The following is an 18814-nucleotide window of genomic DNA, read 5'->3' on the forward strand; positions in this document are numbered from 1 at the left end:
TTTCCTTGATGTTCTGCAGTCTTATCTAATGCGAGGAGCCGGGGCTGTGATTCATAGCCATGGCATGGAGACTTGCATGGCAACAATGCTCGTTCCTGGCGCAAAGGAGTTCAGGGTGAGTCCTCCTAGTCTTTATTACGTTTCCCATGAAATTCAGCTAATGCACAAAATCTGCTTTGTGTTTCCATGAAATTTACCTAATAGTGCTTACTAAGAATGGCAATGGCAAAACCTAGACACATCATGTCTGTGGTACTTAAGATCAAGACTTCTTTATCCTTAGGCAATGCAATGCTTATAATAGAAGTGAAGTTGTGCGTTGTTACAATGAGTTGTGGTTGTGCCTCTAGGGCTCCCGGGATCCGGCTTATAAAGACGCACGGATCTAGGGTTTACATGGAAAGTCCTAGCCGGAATACAAGTTGCCTAACTACGGTACATTACATTACATTGGCGTTTTTCTCGCCACCTTGTCAGTTGCCTTCCCCGGATCCGCAACTGGTTGACGGGTGCCCGCCAGTGTCGTGGCTTGTCTTTTTTGGCACGACATTGGAGTCTCGTGTTCAAGTGTTTGTCTGTGTCGCTTTGTGGTTTGTGTGAGTGTGTTGGTTGTGTGGGCTTGGCCCCTTGCTGTAGGTTTTCGCTCGGTTTTCTCCTAAAAACTGAGCACCCTCTTCTTAATTAATATATGGGGCAAAGCTTTTGCCTCTTTTTCAAAAAAAAAAGAAAAAGATCCGTCTTTCCTTATATGTCGTATTGGATCCGGCTACCCCTGATGGGCTAGGCCGGATCTGACTACTTGAGTTGGTCGGTGGATCCGGCTTCTTGATCCTGTGATGGACTTCATCCTTCTTGATCTACAGCAACTGGGCTACCCGATGGGCCATACGCCACCATCACCATCTGTGGGCCACCCGGGCTTGCCGGATTCAGGCACTATCGATGGCACACCTATGAAGTATACCCACAACAATCTAGAACAAGCTCAAGATGCCAGGACCAAACGGTACTATTACCGTCCGTGGCAAACTTGAAGGAGGCTCGGGTGAAGAGGGTAAAAATACGCCTTCACTGTATCTGTCCTCCACGGAGAAGAGCTGAAGGAGATCAGGAGCAAGACCGATCCAGCTAAGATGCCTCCGACCAAGGGCAAGGTTTCCGCCTCAGTTCCTACCTTCAAAGATGCAGATGTTGTGGACCGAGATTCCTCCAAAACAGTAGTCATTGGAGCAAAACTCGATCGTAAATAGGAAAGCGCGCTCGTCGAGTTAGTCCGAAAAAAATAAAGATATCTTCACGTGAAAACCTTCCGACATGACCGGAGTACCAAGGAAACTCGCCGAGCACCCACTCAACATCAACCCCGGTGTGAAGCCAATGAAACAACCTCTATGACAACTTTGAAGATGAGAAGCACCACACCATTGGAAAGAAACTAGCTAAGTTACTAGAAAAAGGGCTTTGTAAAAGAAGTGATTCATAATGTCTGGGTGGCTAACCTAGTACTTGTACAAAAAAAACACCAAAGTATTAAGAATGTGAATTGAACGATTTTAAAAAGATTCTGATTTTACAGTGGAAAAAGAGGCTCATACTTACAAAATGTTCACGAAATAAGTTTGTGTTTAAAAAAATGTTCACTGGGAAAAATGGTTAAGATTTAAGAAAATATTCATGATAAATGTTCCGTTTTTGAAAATTGTACATGATTTTAAAAAGATTTGGATTTAAAGAATTTTCAATGGGGAAAAGGTTCAGATCTGAAAAAAGATGTTCGCTGGGAAAAAGTTTCAGATTGAAGAAATTGTTCATAATTTAAAAATATATCCAGTTTAAAAAACTATGATTTTAAAAAGGTTCAAATTTAAATAACCTTCATGATTGAAAAAATGTTCGGTGGTTCATACTCATATATCCCTGTATTACCCCAAAATAAAAGCGGAAACTAAAAATAGATAAAAATAGAAATATGAAATTAAAATAAAATGAAAAAACGAAATAGTAACACAAAACGAGAGAATAAGCCGAAGAAAAAGTAAAGAGTGAAAATGAAACAGAAAAGACGTGAAAGAGCCTCCGTGAATCTGTAAGTGCTAGACGGCCCGTCGGACCCGTTAGGTTTACATAGTATCGTTCTCCAAGTATATACTACGCCAATTGCTTTGGATCTAGAAGAGGAAAAACAAGGAGCGCTGATTTCCCAAACGGGAAAGAACCGAGCAACCAAAACCTAGAAAGTGCAATGGCGCCTCGGCTAAGCCTAATGGTGCGTGTCGTCGTGCCCCAGTTCGCGAGCGAGGCCGGATCAAGGAGATCCTTCACTTCGACATCAACGGGTATCCTCATTCCTTGCCGCACATGGGTAATTGGAGCTAGAGGAAGTGGAGTGGTCGGGGCAAGAGGAATCGGAGTGATCGGCGCGAGCGGAAGCGGAGTGATCGGGCCTAAAGTAAGCGGAGTGCTTGTTCCGGAAGTACTCGAACCAGCAGCCAACTCCCCCATCGGCATGAACTCCATGTACATCTTCTCTCCCCCTCCCCCGCCCTATCATGCTCTTCCGACCTCGTGAGGTAGACGAAGATGTCCCGGGCATGGCTGTTCACGCAAAGGAGCCATCTTGGACCTTCATATCCCAGATAACTTTGGTTATTGATCCAAAGGTGTTCGGTATCATGATTGCGCATTGTCGAACATGTATACAATGCGGTAATATATGATGATCGACGTAGTAGAAGAAATTTTCTGGGCTCATTACTTCGACCACTACGATCGGTGGTGTGGAGCGTCATCTAATTTCATATGGCATTGTTTTATTATTATTTTATACTAGATTTTTTTTAATTCTTTTTATTCATTTCTATTCTCTCGACATATATCTTAACCATTGCACTTTAAAATTATACTTAACAAAAGAACCAGTAATATAGAAGATAAATATTCAATGTTTTTATTGTACAATTAGCATTGACTGTGGAAGATGCACGCGCACTAAACTTAAATCATATATTGTGAGGAAGTGATTTTTGATGTCTCATTTTCAATTAAATATCTGGCTAAACCAGTTCGTTCTAGATTGTAGAATAACCAAAAGAATATATCATATCTTCATAGAATATAATTCGAACTACTTAGTGTACTTGGGGATACAAGTTTGATCTCGTATGTACTTTCGTTTTCTTATATGCCATGGCCGGGAGCTCTAAAGCTGACCGTGGTTTCGAGAGGGCATGTGTATCTAAATAGAAGGGATAACTAAAAAAACATGAAAACTTTAGAATATAGAAAGTAACATCGAAGGGGTTTGTACTTGAATCGTTGGATCTTAATTTGTTTATTTTTCATGGCCAAATATATCTTTTTTGTTCCTGAGTGCAACATTCAGAAGATTATGCACCCTTCCAACGCACTAGTATTTAAATAATCATTTGGGGGGTGGGGTGGGGGGGGGGGGTGATTACATACGTGTATTCTATGTGCTCTGTGGAAGAAAGACAAAATGATATGTCTCATGGGAACCCTTATTGTAGCACCAAGTTTATTTTTACACATGCCACACAAAAGGTTGGTTTTCTTGAAACAACTTGGTGCACACACAGGTTGTGAACATGTCCCTGCGACATTTTATACAGAATTTTTTGAGATTTTAAAATACATTTTAAATATACTTAAAATAAAATCCAAAATTCTGCTCCCACTAAATCAAGTTTTTTAAGTTTGACCAAGTTTATAAAAAAAATGTCTTCAGCGTCTAACATATTATGAGATGAATCTAATGAAACTAGTTTAGTGCTGGAGAAGTCTCTTTTTAAGACACAATGTAAAGATTTTAAAACTAATTGCTAATCACCCAAATATCTCTTCATAATTCGGCATCGATCGTCAAGACATAGGAATCAGACACAACAGGTCCACGGGCTCACGCTACTAGACGGTGTTGGTCAGCATCCATGCTCCTCTTTTGTTTGGTACATTGTTTTCTTAGTGAAGGCGTCGTTTTTTGAGAAGATGGATTTCTGCCGATGAGTATTTGTTACCGTGCTACAAGAAATTGATCACTATGAAGGGAATTTTATTTTTTGCAAGTATATTTTCTTTTTATAAACTGTGCGCATCCGTATTGCCATAGAATATTGCGTTGTTCCAGAAATTAGGTGTAATTAGTATCTCCGCGATAGTAATATATTCTCATTGTCGAAAAAATATGCTCCTCCTTTGTGCGGTCTACACTTCCATGAGATGAGATTGCAAGCCTCTAGCGGCTTCTCCTTCATGAAGTCTTTTCCACCCCGTGCGCCTCCTTCCTAGAAGTGAGCAACGTCGTCTACGATCTTCAGCCCCAGCTTTCTTGGAAGGCGATGCGATCAATGATAGTAGTCTACCATAGTTTTGACCAACCGATGTGCAAATCTTAACCTTGCGTATTTCACTTGAGTTAGATGATGTGATCGCAATAAGATGGAACACCTTTCATGATTGTCCTTGCTTGATGAAGTATTGCGGATTGCTCCACCATAATCCGCTATGGGAGAGCTACTTCTTCGGTACATCTTCACATATCTACGATCACCATATGGATGGCAATAATCTTCAAAAGTATGATCTCTTCGAGATTGCTCATCTTGAAATTGCACAATATTTCTTCTTTCTTCGTCTTATTGATGTCTTGAAGATATATATGAGAGATCACTTACTGGAAAACGATTCTAATCCGCCCACCGATTGAATCGCTAGTAATCGGTCGTGTCCTCTCGCGCCGCGCGTCCCCATACGTGGCATACATTGGGCCACTACCTTACTCGTCAAGCCTTATCTCCTCCTCCACTAGTCCGTCTCCCCGTTCCCCATCGCACTCACGAGCTCCCCACCGCGATGTGCCTCCGCTGCCGCTCAACCATGCACGCCGCCGCTGGCTAGGCATACGCTGCCACCGCCTGCCCATGAGATATATAGCTCCACCACTCCGGTTCCTCTTCTTGTTCGCCGCCGGCGTTGCAAAGCTACATTAGATCCCTGGGTACCACTGCTGTCGACACCGCTGCTGTCGCCGGCAAGGAAGGGTACTGGTGGAATTGGCAAGGATGTGTGAGGCGTGGATGGGTACCGCTCCATCCGTCTCCACTCGTAGGTCCAGGTCCCCACACACCGACGCAGAGGAGGAGCGCGAGGAGCACATCAAGGTGGAGCGCCGCCTCGACCACGATCTCGGTGGCTTCGAGATGGTGCAGCACTGCAGCTCCCCCTTCCGGCGCCGCCTCCCCACCAAATGTAAGTTTTGCAATGTGAATTTTTTGTTGAAAATGTAGGTGATTTTTGTGAGAAACATCTATGCATTATGTTGTAAAGGGATTCTCCATATGAAATTTGATGTGATTTATGTTGTCTTTGTTTATTTTTTGATTGGAAACCGTGGAAATTTTTGTAGTAAATTAGTCTCTAATATTGTTGTAAAGAGATATGTCAGATGTGATTAAAGTTGTCTTTATTACTATTTTTGTTTGAAACCGTGGGATATTTTGTTGTAAATTAATCTCTAATATTTTTGTAAAGAGATTTTTCAGATGTGATTAAAATTGTCTAAGCCGTGGAAATTTTTGTTGTAAATCCATCTCTAATATTGTTGTAAAGAGATTTCTCAGAGATGATTAATGTTGTCTTTGTTACTATTTTTTGTTGGAAATTGTGGAAATTTTTGTTGTAAATCAATCTCTAATATTTTTGTAAAGATCAGATGTGAGTTTTCTCTTCCATCCACAAAAAAATCTATATGGAGGAGACCGAACCTGTTTGACATTTGCAAAGCAACGCCTAGCAGGAAAAGGAGGAGGGAACGTGGGTGACGTCTGCGCAGAAAGCGACATCTCTAGGTTGGGTAGGTACAACGGAAAGCGACGTTTTCCCTATAATAGCATCGAACGGTCACACGGGTCCCATCCGATGGCCCATGCACGACCGATTTCCCCCTCCCCCCCCCCCCAAATCGGTCAGCCGAGGCCTAGCGTTCGCCTTAATCTTATTCTTCAAGATATAATTGTCGCTGGATCTTCTTCATTTTTTATTCTTGCAACCTTTGAAGTCAGCATGTGGTTCAAGCATTGCCTATGGACAAATTCTATAAATATAAATCAACACAAATATTAGTTCATAGGGATTGTCATTAATTATCAAAATTATACATGGAGGCTCCATGCACGTTCAGATATGATTTGGCCCTCTTAATATTGTGATGTCAAAGTAATATGCGACATCATGAATATACAGCAAACGAGAAAAGGAGCATTAATATAGGATGGAGGTTAACAAGTATTTTGACCTGCTTCCTTCCGATGGTCGATGTGCTTCATTCAAATGGTGGTAGTGTTTCCTTCAGACGCCACCGGATGATTATGCACGCTTCCTTCGGATGGCCACTATGCTTCATTCAAACTATCATAGTGCTTCAATCAGATGGTGGTTGATACGCGTATAGCACGCGTCCGTTGGGAACCCCAAGTGGAAGGTGTGATGCGTACAGCAGCAAGTTTCTCTCAGTAAGAAACCAAGGTTTATTGAACCAGTAGGAGTCAAGAAGCACGTTGAATGTTGATGGCGGCGGATGATACGTCTCCAACGTATCGATAATTTCTTATGTTCCATGCCACTTTATTGATGATACCTACATGTTTTATGCATACTTTATGTCATATTTATGCATTTTCCGGCAATAACCTATTAACGAGATGCCGAATAGCCAGTTGCTGTTTTCTGCTGTTTTTGGTTTCAGAAATCCTAGTAAGGAAATATTCTCGGAATTGGACGAAATCAACGCCCAGGATCTTATTTTTCCACGAAGCTTCCAGAAGTCCGGGGAGGAAACGAAGTGGGGTAACGAGGCGCCCACACGCTAGGGCGGCGCGGCCCAGGCCCTGGCCGGGCCGGCCTGTTGTGTGGGGCCCTCGTGGGGCCCCCTGACCTATCTCCTCCGCCTATTTAAGCCTTCGTCGATAATAACTCCAGTACCGAGAGCCACGATACGGAAAACCTTCCAGAGACGCCGCCGCCGCCAATCCCATCTCGGGGGATTCAGGAGATCGCCTCCGGCACCCTGCCGGAGAGGGGAATCATCTCCCGGAGGACTCTTCACCGCCATGGTCGCCTCCGAAGTGATGAGTGAGCAGTTCACCCCTGGACTATGGGTCCATAGCAGTAGCTAGATGATCGTCTTCTCCTAATTGTGCTATCATTGTTGGATCTTGTGAGCTGCCTAACATGATCAAGATCATCTATCTGTAATGCTACATGTTGTGTTTGTTGGGATCTGATGAATAAGTGAATGCTATGTTATGTTGATTATCAATATCATCTATGTGTTGTTTATGATCGTGCATGCTCTCCGTTGCTAGTAGAGGCTCTAGCCAAGTTGATACTTGTAACTCCAAGAGGGAGTATTTATGCTCGATAGTGGGTTCATGTCTCCATTAAATCTGGGGGAGTGACAGAAACCTCTAAGGTTGTGGATGTGCTGTTGCCACTAGGGATAAAACATCAATGCTATGTCTAAGGATATATTTGTTGATTACATTACGCACCATACTTAATGCAATTGTCTATTGTTTGCAACTTAATACTGGAGGGGGTTCGGATGATAACCTGAAGGTGGACTTTTTAGGCATAGATGCATGCTGGATAGCGGTCTATGTACTTTGTCGTAATGCCCAATTAAATCTCACACTACTCATCATAACATGTATGTGCATGGTCATGCCCTCTTTATTTGTCAATTGCCCAACTGTAATTTGTTCACCCAACATGCTTATTCTTATCGGAGAGACGCCTCTAGTGAACTGTGGACCCCGGTCCATTCTTTTACATCGAATACAATCTACTGCAATACTCATTCTACTGTTTTCTGCAAACAATCATCATCCACACTATACATCTAATCCTTTGTTACAGCAAGCCGGTGAGATTGACAACCTCACTGTCACGTTGGGGAAAAGTAATTTGGTTGTGTTGTGCAGGTTCCACGTTGGCGCCGGAATCCCTGGTGTTGCGCCGCACTACACTCCGCCGCCATCAACCTTCAACGTGCTTCTTGGCTCCTACTGGTTCGATAAACCTTGGTTTCTTACTGAGGGAAAACTTGCCACTGTACGCATCACACCTTCCTCTTGGGGTTCCCAACGGACGCGTGCTGTACGCGTATCAAGCTCTTTTTCTGGCGCCGTTGCCGGGGAACGAAGAAAAGTTACACCACAAAGATTTTCAACTCCCACGTCAACAGCTCTTTTTCTGGTGCCATTGCCGGGGAGATCAAGACACGCTGCAAGGGGAGTCTCCACCTCCAATCTCTTTACTTTGTTTTTGTCTTGCTTTATTTTATTTACTACTTTGTTTGTTGCACTAAAACAAAACACAAAAAAATTAGTTGCTAGTTTTACTTTACTTGCTATCTTGTTTGCTATATTAAAAACACAAAAAAATTAGTTACTTGCGTTTACTTTATCTAGTTTGCTTTATTTACTGTTGCTAAAATGGGTACTCGTGAAAATACTAAGTTTTGTGACTTCACAACCACAAATAATAATGATTTCTTATGCACATCTATTGCTCCACCTGCTACTACAGCGGAATTCTTTGAAATTAAACCCGCTTTACTAAATCTTGTTATGCGAGAGCAATTTTCCCACGTCAACAGCACGCGTCCGTTGGGAACCCCAAGAGGAAGGTGTGATGCGTACAGCGGCAAGTTTTCCCTCAGTAAGAAACCAAGGTTTATCGAACCAGTAGGAGCCAAGAAGCACGTTGAAGGTTGATGGCGGCGAGATGTAGTGCGGCGCAACACCAGGGATTCCGGTGCCAACGTGGAACCTGCACAACACAACCAAAGTACTTTGCCCCAACGACACAGTGAGGTTGTCAATCTCACCGGCTTGCTGTAACAAAGGATTAGATGTATAGTGTGGATGATGATTGTTTGCAGAAAACAGTAGAACAAGTATTGCAGTAGATTGTATTCGATGTAAAAGAATGGACCGGGGTCCAAAGTTCACTAGTGGTGTCTCTCCCATAAGATAAATAGCATGTTGGGTGAACAAATTACTGTTGGGCAATTGAAAAATAGAGAGGGCATGACAATGCACATACATGATATGATGAGTATTGTGAGATTTAATTGGGCATTACGACAAAGTACATAGACCGCTATCCAGCATGCATCTATGCCTAAAAAGTCCACCTTCAGGTTATCATCCGAACCCCTTCCAGTATTAAGTTGAAAACAACAGACAATTGCATTAAGTATGGTGCGTAATGTAATCAATAACTACATCCTCGGACATAGCATCAATGTTTTATCCCTAGTGGCAACAGCACATCCACAACCTTAGAACTTTCTGTCACTATCCTAGATTTAATGGAGGCATGAACCCACTATCGAGCATAAATACTCCCTCTTGGAGTTAAGAGTAAAAACTTGGCCAGAGCCTCTACTAATAACGGAGAGCATGCAAGATCATAAACAACACATAGGTAATAGATTGATAATCAACATAGCATAGTATTCTCTATCCATCGGATCCCAACAAACACAACATATAGCATTACAGATAGATGATCTTGATCGTGTTGGCAGCTCACAAGACCCGACAATGAAGCACAATTAGGAGAAGACGACCATCTAGCTACTGCTATGGACCCATAGTCCAGGGGTGAACTACTCACTCATCACTCCGGAAGCGACCATGGCGGTGAAGAGTCCTCCGGGAGATGATTCCCCTCTACGGCAGGGTGTCGGAGGCGATCTCCTGAATACCCCGAGATGGGATTGGCGGCGGCGGCGTCTCTGGAAGGTTTTCCGTATCGTGGCTCTCGATACTGGGGGTTTCGCGACGAAGGCTATAAGTAGGCGGAGGAGATAGGTCAGGGGGCCTAACAGGGGGCCCACACACTAGGCCGGCGCGGCCAGGGCTTGGACCGCGCCGCCCTAGCGTCTGGCCACCTCGTGGCCCTACTTCGTGACTCCTTCGGTCTTCTGGAAGCTTCGTATGAAAATAGGCCCCTGGGCGTTGATTTCGTCCAATTCCGAGAATATTTCCTTACTAGGATTTCTGAAACCAAAAATAGCAGAAAACAGCAACTGGCTCTTCGGCATCTCGTTAATAGGTTAGTGCCAGAAAATGCATAAATATGACATAAAGTATGCATAAAACATGTAGATATCATCAATAATGTGGCATGGAACATAAGAAATTATCGATACGTCGGAGACGTATCAGCATCCCCAAGCTTAGTTTCTGCTCGTCCCGAGCAGGTAAACGATAACAAAGATAATTTCTGGAGTGACATGCCATCATAACCTTGATCATACTATTGTAAGCATATGTAATGAATGCAGCGATCAAAAACAATGGTAAATGACATGAGTAAACAAATGAATCATATAGCAACGACTTTTCATGAATAGTACTTCTAGACAAGCATCAATAAGTCTTGCATAAGAATTAACTCATAAAGCAATAATTCAAAGTAAAGGTATTGAAGCAACACAGAGGAAGATTAAGTTTCAGCGGTTGCTTTCAACTTGTAACATGTATATCTCATGAATATTGTCAACATAGAGTAATATAACAAGTGCAATATGCAAGTATGTAGGAATCAATGCACAGTTCACACAAGTGTTTGCTTCTTGAGGTGGAGAGAGATAGGTGAACTAACTCAACATAAAAGTAAACGAAAGGCCCTTCGTAGAGGGAAGAATTGATTGCTATATTTGTGCTAGAGCTTTGGTTTTGAAAACAAGAAACAATTTTGTCAACGGTAGTAATAAAGCATATGCATCATGTAAATTATATCCTACAAGTTGCAAGCCTCATGCATAGTATACTAATAGTGCCCGCACCTTGTCCTAATTAGCTCGGATTACCTGGATTATCATCGCAATACATATGTTTTAACCAAGTGTCACAAAGGGGTACCTCTATGCCGCCTGTACAAAGGTCTAAGGAGAAAGCTCGCATTGGATTTCTCGCTTTTGATTATTCTCAACTTAGACATCCATACCGGGACAACATAGACAACAGATAATGGACTCCTCTTTAATGCTTAAGCATTCAACAATTATTAATTTTCTCATACGAGATTGAGGATATTTGTCCAAAACTGAAACTTCCACCATGGATCATGGCTTTAGTTAGCGGCCCAATGTTCTTCTCTAACATTATGCATGCTCTAACCATTCTAGCGGTAAATCTCCCTTACTTCAGACAAGACGGACATGCATAGCAACTCACATGATATTCAACAAAGAGTAGTTGATGGCGTCCCCAGGAACATGGTTATCGCACAACAAGCAACTTAATAAGAGATAAAGTGCATAAGTACATATTCAATACCACAATAGTTTTTAGGCTATTTTGTCCCATGAGCTATATATTGCAAAGGTGAAGGATAGAAATTTAAAGGTAGCACTCAAGCAATTTACTTTGGAATGGCGGAGAAATACCATGTAGTAGGTAGATATGGTGGACACAAATGGCATAGTGGTTGGCTCAAGGATTTTAGATGCATGAGAAGTATTCCCTCTCGATACAAGGTTTAGGCTAGCAAGGTTATTTGAAACAAACACAAGGATGAACCGGTGCAGCAAAACTCACATAAAAGACATATTGTAAACATTATAAGACTCTACACCGTCTTCCTTGTTGTTCAACCCAATACTAGAAATTATCTAGACCTTAGAGAAACCAATTATGCAAACCAAATTTTAGCAAGCTCTATGTATTTCTTCATTAATAGGTGCAAAGTATATGATGCAAGAGCTTAAACATGAGCACAACAATTGGCAAGTATCACATTATCCAAGACATTATAGCAATTACTACATGTAGCATTTCCCGTTTCCAACCATATAACAATTTAACGAAGAAGATTCAACCTTCGCCATGAACACTATGAGTAAAGCCTAAGGACATATTTGTCCATATGCAACAGCGGAGCGTGTCTCTCTCCCACACAATGAATGCTAGGATCCATTTTATTCAAACAAAAACAAAAACAAAAACAAACAGACGCTCCAAGCAAAGTACATAAGATGTGATGGAATAAAAATATAGTTTCACTAGAGGAACCTGATAATGTTGTCGATGAAGAAGGGGATGCCTTGGGCATCCCCAAGCTTAGATGCTTGAGTCTTCTTGAAATATGCAGGGGTGAACCACCGGGGCATCCCCAAGCTTAAAGCTTTCACTCTCCTTGATCATATTGTATCATCCTCCTCTCTTGATCCTTGAAAACTTCCTCCACACCAAACTCAAAACAACTCATTAGAGGGTTAGTGCACAATCAAAATTTACATGTTCAGAGGTGACATAATCATTCTTAACACTTCTGGACATTGCACAAAGCTACTGAAAGTTAATGGAATCGAAAAATCCATCAAGCATAGCAAAACAGGCAATGCAAAATAAAAGGCAGAATCTGTCAAAACAGAACAGTTCGTAAAGACGAATTTCTAAGAGGCACCAGACTTGCTCAAATGAAAATGCTCAGATTTAATGAAAGTTGCGTAGATATCTGAGGATCACTCATGTAAATTTGCATAATTTTCTGAGTTACCTACAGAGAATTAGGCCCAGATTCGTGATAACAAAGAAATCTATTTCTGCGCAGTAATCCAAATCTAGTATGAACCTTACTATCAACGACTTTACTTGGCACAACAATGCACAAAACTAAGATAAGGAGAGGTTGCTACAGTAGTAACAACTTCCAAGACTCAAATATAAAATAAAGGTGCAGAAGTAAAAACATGGTTTGTCTCCCATAAGCGCTTTTCTTTAACGCCTTTCAGCTAGGCGCAGAAAGTGTATATCAAGTATTATCAAGAGACGAAGCATCAACATCATAATTTGTTCTAATGATAGAATTAAAAGGTAAATTCATTCTCTTTCTAGGGAAGTGTTCCATACCTTTCTTGAGAGGAAATTAATATTTAATATTACCTTCCTTCATATCAATGATAGCACCAACAGTTCGAAGAAAAGGTCTTCCCAAAATAATGGGACACGATGCATTGCATTAAATATCCAAGACAACAAAATCAACGGGGACAAGGTTATTGTTAATGGTAATGCGAACATTATCAACTCTCCCCAAAGGTTTCTTTGTAGAGGTATCAGCAAGATTAACATCCAAATAACAATTTTTCAATGGTGGCAAGTCAAACATGTTATAGATTTTCTTAGGCATAACGGAAATACTTGCACCAAGATCACATAAAGCATTGCAATCAAAGTCATTGACCTTCATATTAATTATGGGCTCCCAACCATCCTCTAGCTTCCTAGGAATAGAAGCTTCGCGTTCTAGTTTCTCTTCTCTAGCTTTTATGAGAGCATTTGTAATATGTTTCGTGAAAGCCAAATTTATAGCACTAGCATTAGGACTCTTAGCAAGTTTTTGTAAGAACTTTATAACTTCAGAGATGTGGCAATCATCAAAATCTAAACCATTATAATCTAAAGCAATGGGATCATTATCCCCAATGTTGGAAAAAAATTCAGCAGTTTTATCACAGGCAGTTTCAGCAGTTTTAGCAGTTTCAGGCAGTTTTTCGCGCTTTGCATTAGAAGTGGAAACATTGCCAACACCAATTATTTTACTATTAATAGTAGGAGGTGCAGCAACATGTGGAGCATTAGCATTACTAGTGGTGGTAATAGTCCAAACTTTAGCTATATTATCTTCTTTAGCATTTTCTTCTTTCTCCCACCTAGCACGCAATTCGGCCATCAATCTTATATTCTCATTAATTCTAACTTGGATGGCATTTGCTGTAGTAACAATTTTATTATTATGATTTTCATTAGGCATAACTTTCGATTTCAAAAGATCAACATCAGCAGCAAGACTATCGACTTTAGAAGCAAGTATATCAATTTTCCCAAGCTTTTCTTCAACAGATTTGTTAAAATCAGTTTGTGTACTAATAAATTCTTTAAGCATAGCTTCAAGTCCAGGGGGTGTATTCCTATTATTGTTGTAAGAATTCCCATAAGAATTACCATAACCGTTACCATTATTATAAGGATATGACCTATAGTTGTTACTAGAATTGTTCCGGTAAGCATTGTTATTGAAATTATTATTTTTAATGTAGTTCACATCAACATGTTCTTCTTGAGCAACCAATGAAGCTAACGGAACATTATTAGGATCAACATTTGTCCTATCATTCACAAGCATAAACATAATAGCATCAATCTTATCACTCAAGGAAGAGGTTTCTTCGACAGAATTTACCTTCTTACCTTGTGGAGCTCTTTCCGTGTGCCATTCAGAGTAATTAATCATCATATTATCAAGAAGCTTTGTTGCTTCGCCAAGAGTGATGGACATAAAGGTACCTCCAGCAGCTGAATCCAATAGGTTCTGCGAAGAAAAATTCAGTCCTGCATAAAAGGTTTGGATGATCATCCAAGTAGTCAGTCCATGGGTTGGACAATTTTTAACCAAAGATTTCATTCTTTCCCAAGCTTGTGCAACATGCTCATTATCCAATTGTTTAAAATTCATTATGCTACTCCTCAAAGATATAATTTTAGCAGGGGGATAATATCTACCAATAAAAGCATCCTTGCATTTAGTCCATGAATCAATACTATTCTTAGGCAGAGATAGCAACCAATCTTTAGCTCTTCCTCTTAATGAGAAAGGGAACAATTTTAATTTTATAATGTCACCATCTACATCCTTATACTTTTGCATTTCACATAATTCAACAAAATTATTGAGATGGGCGGCAGCATCATCAGAACTAACACCAGAAAATTGCTCTCGCATAACAAGATTCAGTAAAGTAGGTTTAATTTCAAAGAATTCTGCTGTAGTAGCAGGTGGAGCAATAGGTGTGCATAAGAAATCATTATTATTTGTGGTTGTGAAGTCACACAACTTAGTATTTTCAGGAGTACCAATTTTAGCAACAGTAAATAAAGCAAACTAGATAAAGTAAATGCAAGTAACTAATATTTTTGTGTTTTTGATATAGCAAACAAGATAGCAAATAAAGTAAAACTAGCAACTTATTTTTTTGTGTTTTGATTTAGTGCAGCAAATAAAGTACTAAATAAAATAAAGCAAGACAAAAACAAAGTAAAGAGATTGGATGTGGAGACTCCCCTTGCAGCGTGTCTTGATCTCCCTAAGAACGGTGCTTAAAAATCTGCTTGATACGCGTACAGCACGCGTCCGTTGGGAACCCCAAGAGGAAGGTGTGATGCGTACAGCGGCAAGTTTTCCCTCAGTAAGAAACCAAGGTTTATCGAACCAGTAGGAGCCAAGAAGCACGTTGAAGGTTGATGGCGGCGAGATGTTGTGCGGCGCAACACCAGGGATTCCGGTGCCAACGTGGAACCTGCACAACACAACCAAAGTACTTTGCCCCAACGAAACAGTGAGGTTGTCAATCTCACCGGCTTGCTGTAACAAAGGATTAGATGTATAGTGTGGATGATGATTGTTTGTAGAAAACAGTAGAACAAGTATTGCAGTAGATTGTATTCGATGTAAAAGAATGGACCGGGGTCCACAGTTCACTAGTGGTGTCTCTCCCATAAGATAAATAGCATGTTGGGTGAACAAATTACAGTTGGGCAATTGACAAATAGAGAGGGCATGACAATGCACATACATGATATGATGAGTATTGTGAGATTTAATTGGGCATTACGACAAAGTACATAGACCGCTATCCAGCATGCATCTATGCCTAAAAAGTCCACCTTCAGGTTATCATCCGAACCCCTTCCAGTATTAAATTGAAAACAACAGATAATTGCATTAAGTATGGTGCGTAATGTAATCAATAACTACATCCTCGGACATAGCATCAATGTTTTATCCCTAGTGGCAACAGCACATCCACAACCTTAGAACTTTCGTCATCGTCCTGCATTTAATGGAGGCATGAACCCACTATCGAGCATAAATACTCCCTCTTGGAGTTAAGAGTAAAAACTTGGCCAGAGCCTCTACTAATAACGGAGAGCATGAAAGATCATAAACAACACGTAGGTAATAGATTGATAATCAACATAGCATAGTATTCTCTATCCATCGGATCCCAACAAACACAACATATAGCATTACAGATAGATGATCTTGATCATGTTAGGCAGCTCACAAGACCCGACAATGAAGCACAATTAGGAGAAGACGACCATCTAGCTACTGCTATGGACCCATAGTCCAGTGGTGAACTACTCACTCATCACTCCGGAGGCGACCATGGCGGTGAAGAGTCATCCGGGAGATGATCCCCCTCTCCGGCAGGGTGCCGGAGGCGATCTCTTGAATCCCCCGAGATGCGATTGGCGGCGGCGGCGTCTCTGGAAGGTTTTCCGTATCGTGGCTCTCGGTACTGGAGTTATTATCGACGAAGGCTTAAATAGGCGGAGGAGATAGGTCAGGGGGCCTGACAGGGGGCCCACACACTAGGCCGGTGCGGCCAGGGCTTGGGCCGCGCCGCCCTAGCGTCTGGCCACCTCGTGGCCCCACTTCGTGACTCCTTCGGTCTTCTGGAAGCTTCATGTGAAAATAGGCCCCTGGGCGTTGATTTTGTCCAATTCCGAGAATATTTCCTTACTAGGATTTCTGAAACCAAAAACAGTAGAAAACAGCAACTGGCTCTTCGGCATCTCGTTAATAGGTTAGTGCCAGAAAATGCATAAATATGACATAAAGTATGCATAAAACATGTAGATATCATCAATAATGTGGCATGGAACATAAGAAATTATCGATACGTCGGAGACGTATCAATATACTTGCTTCTAAAGTTGATAGTCTTGCTGCTGATGTTGATCTTTTGAAATCGAAAGTTATGCCTAATTAAAATAATGATATTAAGTCATTTGCTACAGCAAACGCCATCGAAGTTATAATTAATGAGAATATAAGATTGATGGCCGAATTGCGTGCTAGGTGGGAAAAAGAAGAAAATGCTAAAGAAGATAATATAGCTAAAGTTTGGACTATTACCACCACTAGTAATGCTAATGCTCCACATGTTGCTGCACCTCCTACTATTAATGGTAAAATAATTGGTGTTGGCAATGTTTCCACTTCTAATGCAAAGCGTGAAAAACTGCCTCTAAATCGCTAAAATCGCTAAATCGTCGTGATAAAACTGCTGAATTTTTTTCCAACATTGGGGACAATGATCCCATTGCTTTAGATTATAATGGTTTGGATTTTGACGATTGTCACATATCTGAAATTATAAAGTTCTTACAAAAACTTGCTAAGAGTCCTAATGCTAGTGCTATAAATTTGGCTTTCACAAAACATATTACAAATGCTCTCATAAAAGCTAGAGAAGAGAAATTAAATCGCGAAACTTCTATTTCTAGGAAGTTAGAGGATGGTTGGGAGCCCATCATTAAGATGAAGGTCAATGATTTTGATTGTAATGTTTTATGTGATCTTGGTGCAAGTATTTCCGTTATGCCTAGAAAGATCTATAATATGCTTGACTTGCCACCATTGAAAAATTATTATTTGGATGTTAATCTTGCTGATAATTCTACAAAGAAACCTTTGGGGAGAGTTGATAATATTCGCATTACCGTTAACAATAACCTTGTCCCCGTTGATTTTGTTGTCTTGGATATTGAATGCAATGCATCTTGTCCCATTATATTGGGAAGACCTTTTCTTCGAACTGTTGGTGCTATTATTGATATGAAGGAAGGTAATATTAAATATCAATTTCCTCTCAAGAAAGGTATGGAACACTTCCCTAGATAGAGAATGAAGTTACCTTTTGATTCTATCATTAGAACAAATTATGATATTGATGCTTCATCTCTTGATAATACTTGATACACACTTTCTGCGCCTAGCTGAAAGGCGTTAAAGAAAAGCGCTTGTGGGAGACAACCCATGATTTTACTATTGCACTTTTGTTTTATATTTGAGTCTTGGAAGTTGTTACTACTGTAGCAACCTCTCCTTATCTTAATTTTGTTGCATTGTTGTGCCAAGTAAAGTCTTTGATAGTAAGGTTCATACTAGATTCGGATTACTGCGCAGAAACAGATTTCTTGCTGTCACGAATCTGGGCCTATTTCTCTGTAGGTAACTCAGAAAATTATGCCAATTTACGTGAGTGATCCTCAGATATGTACGCAACTTTCATTCAATTTGAGCATTTTCATTTGAGCAAGTCTGGTGCCTCTTAAAAATTCGTCTTTACGGACTGTTCTGTTTTGACAGATTCTGCCTTTTATTTCGCATTGCCTGTTTTGCTATGCTTGATGGATTTTTCTATTCCATTAACTTTCAGTAGCTTTGTGTAATGTCCAGAAGTGTTAAGAATGATTATGTCACCTCTGAACATGTGAATTTTTATTGTGCACTAACCCTCTAATGAGTTGTTTTGAGTTTGGTGTGGAGGAAGTTTTTAAGGATCAAGAGAGGGAGATGATACAATATGATCAAGGAGAGTGAAAGCTCTAAGCTTGGAGATGCCCCGATGGTTCACCCCTGCATATTTCAAGAAGACTCAAGCATCTAAGCTTGGGGATGCCCAAGGCATCCCCTTCTTCATCGACAACATTATCAGGTTCCTCTAGTGAAACTATATTTTTATTCCATCACATCTTATGTACTTTGCTTGGAGCGTCTGTTTGTTTTTGTTTTTGTTTTGTTTGAATAAGATGGATCCTAGCATTCATTGTGTGGGAGAGAGACACGCTCCGCTGTTGCATATGGACAAATATGTCCTTAGGCTTTACTCATAGTGTTCATGGCGAAGGTTGAATCTGCTTCGTTACAT

The 18814-nt window shown here is 40.8% G+C and overlaps 1 protein-coding gene across 1 annotated transcript in view; it reads left to right on the forward strand.

Annotated features, from left to right (window-relative positions):
* LOC127344746 (probable bifunctional methylthioribulose-1-phosphate dehydratase/enolase-phosphatase E1) overlaps positions 1-18814 on the forward strand; it is a 93930-nt gene that overhangs the window by 13514 nt on the left and 61602 nt on the right. Inside the window, exon 3 of the mRNA XM_071828445.1 lies at positions 20-115. Within this exon, the coding sequence (XP_071684546.1) occupies positions 20-115 (96 nt within the window). The remainder of the gene's footprint in view (positions 1-19; positions 116-18814) is intronic.

The sequence above is a fragment of the Lolium perenne genome, chromosome 3 (genome assembly GCF_019359855.2).
Source record: "Lolium perenne isolate Kyuss_39 chromosome 3, Kyuss_2.0, whole genome shotgun sequence".
NCBI classification, from domain to species: Eukaryota; Viridiplantae; Streptophyta; class Magnoliopsida; order Poales; family Poaceae; genus Lolium; species Lolium perenne.